This window comes from Montipora capricornis, chromosome 5 (assembly GCF_036669925.1).
Source record: "Montipora capricornis isolate CH-2021 chromosome 5, ASM3666992v2, whole genome shotgun sequence".
Lineage (NCBI taxonomy): Eukaryota > Metazoa > Cnidaria > Anthozoa > Scleractinia > Acroporidae > Montipora > Montipora capricornis.
In genome coordinates this window covers 8,895,741-8,900,740 of record NC_090887.1, presented here as the reverse complement: position 1 = coordinate 8,900,740, position 5,000 = coordinate 8,895,741, and the positions used below count along the sequence as shown (strand labels likewise).

Genomic DNA, 5,000 nt, shown 5'->3' with positions numbered 1-5,000 from the left:
TTAATTTCCTCCAGGATGTGTGAAAAATGACGTGTTTTTTTTTCCCTAAAAATGTCTGAAGGACTTGACTGATCGTACACGATGCAGTTTCGAAAGAAATTGATGCTTTACATCGACCAAAACAAACTTTGACCGCAGATGAATGCATGCATGTTGCCTTGAAAAAAATAGTTAGCGCGTTTTAAGAATTTTAGTTAGATTCTATTGCTTATTAGAAAGTCCTTTCTCTGAAAATCTCTGTTTGAGTCAGTTTGCATATAAAATACGCCGCGGGAACCACATCAAATGAAATAAACCTTGAAATAAACACGCACCTATCATGAATTTTAATTTCGAAAATTGCACATCACAAAATAAGATTATCCGAGATCCCGTAGTCTGATCTAAGACTGCACTTTTTTAAAAATTAATACTAAATAAATCCTACGGAAAGAGGCTTTTTGATGATCGAAAAATCTTGTTCAAATCGAATAACAAAAAGTACAACACATCAAATCGCTTAATGGACTCCCCCATATCGAACCATTCAACAATTTGATATAACGCTTGCAATTGGTTTTTGAAAGACCACAAGCTGAATACATTGTTTATTACCTTCCGAGTTTCTTTCCTGCTCTGCCCCACCAAGAACCACCATTTCCGTGGATTTCCCGCTAAAGTTTTGCAAGAAGTTTGCACGAGAAGAAGAAATCGACGCTTCCCTCCAGATCAGTATGAGACAGGCACATGCCAATCACACAACCAGAAAATAGTCACGTGCACAGACAATGAACACATTACAAACATGGGACCACTGAAATTTTCATTTTTCATCAAAAAAATCAACATAAATTTCACTGATTTGATCCGTAAATTTGGATCTCAAGTAAAGAAGGATCTTAGGGTGTTTTAATTTGATTTCAACATAGTTTTCATTTCGCTGCATTATAAATTTAAAATCTTTTCACCCTACTAGTGAGGGGATGTTTTCTGTCGTTCCAGTTCCTTCGAGAGAATATTTTGAAATTCGCTGCCATCAATCGTGTGCATTCTTCTGGAAATAGATACGCCTTTCAATTAAGACTTGTTTACGTTTGGAGATCTTGCTCTCCATTCCATCAGACAGACCATCGACATTTCTTCCACGATCACGGCAATTCTCATGAAGAATGCAGATTCACATTTTGGCCTCGAAAGCGAAGGTTCGCTTCAGCTGTCCTGAGGAATTCTAGATGTAATTTATGGCCGCAAGGAGAAATATTTGTACTTCAGCGTAAAGTAAGTAAGGAAACAACGTTTGCAGACGCCCGATTTTGCTGTTAAAAAAATGTCGTTATTTTATAATCCTCTTAACGTGGGATACGGACGAATCCGCTCTAAATATTCGGAAGACGTTAGCTGAAAGCATTTCGACGTCTGCAGAATCTGTTGCATCGTGAACTAATAAGGCCTTTAAGTAATCAGCTTCCTCTTCAGCGCGATCGATATTTTGTGCTTTTAATTTTTTGCGCCCTTGGCTTTCGATATTAGTGCCAAATATCTTGATCTGAAAAAAGTGTTAATTTGGGACGTATTTTGCAACTTACTCGAAGTTGAATTGAAGAATGTCCACTCTCCTCAAACCAGGGAAGATCGAATTATGTGATCACGGATTTACTGCTATATGGTAAATGCTATTCATTTTTGTTCGTACCACTTGAAAAATACTTGTAACCTTTAATAGTGCACTAATAGGAAATTTTCTTCTTCATTATTACGAAAAACAATGTTGGCTTCTTAGTGTCTCCATTGTGCTTTTAATTTTCGGTAAACTCGATCAGTTTTAAGTTATCTTTAATTTTTGATAAGCTTAAAAAACACACCCTTTCATTCGACATGTTATCTTATTTTTATGTTGATATTTCAAATGTCTTTGAGCAACTCGGCCATATTATTCCAGGCATACAATTACAATGGTTTATAAATAGGTTTTAGTCAATAGTAATCCTGCCATAAACCCATTGCAATTCTGATTTGAAAGAGAAATGAAATAATCTTTTTATTTTTAGCTTTCTTTTATACTCCATTAAAATCTGCAAGAAATTTTAAACTAAGATTTTATTTTGCACATGACAAATAAAAAAAATACTTGATCTATTCATGTTGGGTGGTAACTTCACAGCTGGCATGGCTTAACTTAAATAATTTATTTGTCAGTTCAAAGATAATGTTGTCCAGAAAATCTTTTCTTTCAAACACTTTCCCCCCTTCATTTAAACAAATATTATATTATAATTATGTGCCATTTGCAATAAAACTTTAAGTAAAGAAATGTACCATTCAAGAATTTAAACTGGCAACCTGACATCCAGAAATAATGTAATACATACATTCAACATTAATTATTATTTCTCTTTTCTTACTTAGTTTCTTCTCACTCACTTTTTCTTAGAATTCACGTCTGAAGCCTTTCCAGACTTCCAGTCAAAAGCAATTTCCTTATATGGAGCTTTAGAGTTGCTTAATTAATAACAATATCCGATCTGATGATTTTTAGTTGAAACAGAGTGATGGTCAAAGTCAGCGAATGCTGATGATACAGTATTCAATAAATTTCAGTACCAATGCAAGCAATTTTAGTTTAGTCAACCAACAATAATTTTGGCTTTGATTTTGGAGTCAGATTCTGCTCTTGCAATTTTTGGCTTCAAAGTCAGTTGTATAATATCCAGTCATTTTGTTCCATGGTAGATTTTTTCTTTATTGTTTCCATCAAAAACAAAGAATATTTGTTCCACAAGGCAAGTAATCTTAAGTTAATAAGTTAATTTATGGAAGAGGACTGTTTTTGAGTGAAGCGTACCAGAGATTTTGAGAGGACCTATTGAAGATGTAACTTGTTAACAACTTAACAAGTATAAAAAGCTTTCCAATGAATTAGGGTTGCTTCAGTGTAAGAAATTCTTCATAATTCAAGTCTAACATCTTAAGTCTTAGCTCCAATATGTGATTTAACATTATAGAAGTCTAGGTTTTGATCCCAGTTTGTAGACTTTAAGTAGTTTAACTTATGATGTGAAACTGATCAGCTATTGTGTGGAAGCAAAACACTGTTCTGGGACGAAACAATTTGAATTGACCTACATGTACCTAAAGCATTCACATGAGCATCATTTAATAAACCACATGATAAGTCAGGTTGAATTTGGATGGGCAGAATTTCAAATTTTTTTGATCACAAGTGATCCCCCAGTATTTTAAAGGAATTTGCAAGGACTTGTTTGCACGTAATTAAAAAAAAAACTTCATAGACCATAAGGGCTCCCTTGAGCCATGAAATTGTCAGTGTGTGGCTCTTGAATTTATGGAAAGTAGGTGATATATGTGTACATACTTACCGGTAACCCTCTCTGCTCAGGGCTACTAGGTAGTTGATATAGGTTGATGCAATGCGTAGAATGTCAATTTAAAGGATTGAGACAGTAACTGCGCACACTGTACTGCAAGGATTTAAATTACCCATTGACAAGTAATATTTGTTGTAAAATATGAGATTGCTAGAGAGTATAGCTAAAGAAAGCTAAAGACTGGTTTTCTCTATGGACACCAGCATAAAGCACAGGCCATATGCAAAAATGTATCCAACTTGTTAATTGATATTATTTTGTGGCTTAATTGTTCTACTATAACAGCAAGATGTAATTGAGTGTTATTTAATGTGCTTCAGGCTTGCACTACCAATGATAGCCATTCCTAAGAGCAAAAAAGGTCTTAATCCATTGACCCCCCTTTTGAGTTGCGGGGTATTTTTCTGTTCCCTAAAGGGACAAGGAAAAATATGAGCAACAAACAAAATGTCCGCATGTGTTATGTGACAAACCTTTCAATAACAGATTTATTATTCCACCATTATGCCAATTTCTAGTATTTTGGCTTCTTCCTGCATTGACTGAGGTGTGTGTGTGAATGACAAAAACAATCCAGACAAAACCATTCAAATGCCCTTTCTTTGATTGGATAAATAAAGTGACGAGTGACAAGTGATGGCAAGCTAGATTCTTGGGCTTTGCATCGTGTTGAAAACAATTTCTTTTGTTGAAAAATGCCTGTTCCATCTGTATTTTCTCTGCTTTAAACCATTCAAGACAGGACACTACAGTGTATTACCATCTCATATTTTGTGTGTTCTCATCACGACCAAATGTTGTAAAATGGCGTAATAGCGAAATAATAATGTTAGTTATTTATTCATATATTTTCAGGAACAAGTGATGAAGAAAATGGCTGTTTTGCTTAGCGAGTCGCCATTATCAGATGATGGCTACCCTGAACCATCATTGCTACCTGGTGAGATTGTTGTCGCCAAAGCCATAAACGTGCTGAGATTCCAGACAATGGCAGACAGAAAATCTGGGATTTCAGGAGTGCTCTATGCAACAAACTTTCGCCTGTCGTTTTTAACAAGGAGTCCCATTGGTAAAACACAACTCAATTCAGTGTTTCAATCCAATCCAGACTTATCAGAAGCTGCAGAAATGTATTCAGATATGCAAAGAGAGTTGTACATCCCGCAGACTTGTATAACAGACATCTTCTATTACGCCAGCTCAACTGCTGAGGGGTCAAAAGTAAAGAAAGTGCGTCCAGGGTCTCGGACGTCATCAAAAGTTCATTCACTTGAAATTTGCTGCAAGGACTTCAGAGTGGTGAGGTTTGGGTTGAAGTTCACCCCCAAAAAAGATCATGTCAAAATGGTGAATGCAATTGCACATTACCAGGCACCAAGCTCTCTTATACTACTATTTGCATTCCCATACAGTATTGATCAAAATGTGCAAGACGACAATGCTAAAGGTCAACAGAGTACCGTACCAACATTCAGAAGCCTTCCTGACTGGTTGAGCGAGTTAGAAAGACTCAGCGTTGATGACACATGGCGAGTGGCAACTGTAAATGGCAAGTTTCAAACCTGTCCTTCTCTGCCAGAAATGTTTGTTGTTCTGGAGTCATTGTCAGACTCGGACATCAACAGGATGTCACTG

At 36.0% G+C, this 5,000-nt stretch overlaps 2 protein-coding genes across 3 annotated transcripts in view; one reads left to right on the top strand and one right to left on the bottom strand.

Annotated features, from left to right (window-relative positions):
- Nucleotides 1-718, bottom strand: part of LOC138049369 (protein PALS2-like) — a 24,545-nt gene extending 23,827 nt beyond the window's left edge. The window contains exon 1 of the mRNA XM_068895619.1: nt 595-718. Coding sequence (XP_068751720.1) covers nt 595-637 — 43 coding nt within the window. The 5' untranslated portion in view covers nt 638-718. The remainder of the gene's footprint in view (nt 1-594) is intronic.
- Nucleotides 719-996: 278 nt separating this feature from the next.
- Nucleotides 997-5,000, top strand: part of LOC138049367 (myotubularin-related protein 10-like) — an 11,380-nt gene continuing 7,376 nt past the window's right edge. Inside the window, exons 1-2 of one of the 2 annotated variants that reach the window (XM_068895617.1) lie at nt 997-1,257; nt 4,221-5,000. The exon at nt 4,221-5,000 is cut by the window's right edge and continues 83 nt beyond it. In XM_068895617.1, coding sequence (XP_068751718.1) covers nt 4,230-5,000 — 771 coding nt within the window. In that variant the 5' untranslated portion in view covers nt 997-1,257; nt 4,221-4,229. Of the gene's footprint in view, nt 1,258-1,506; nt 1,646-4,220 lie in introns of those variants that run through there. The other variant, XM_068895616.1, reaches the window with a different exon arrangement.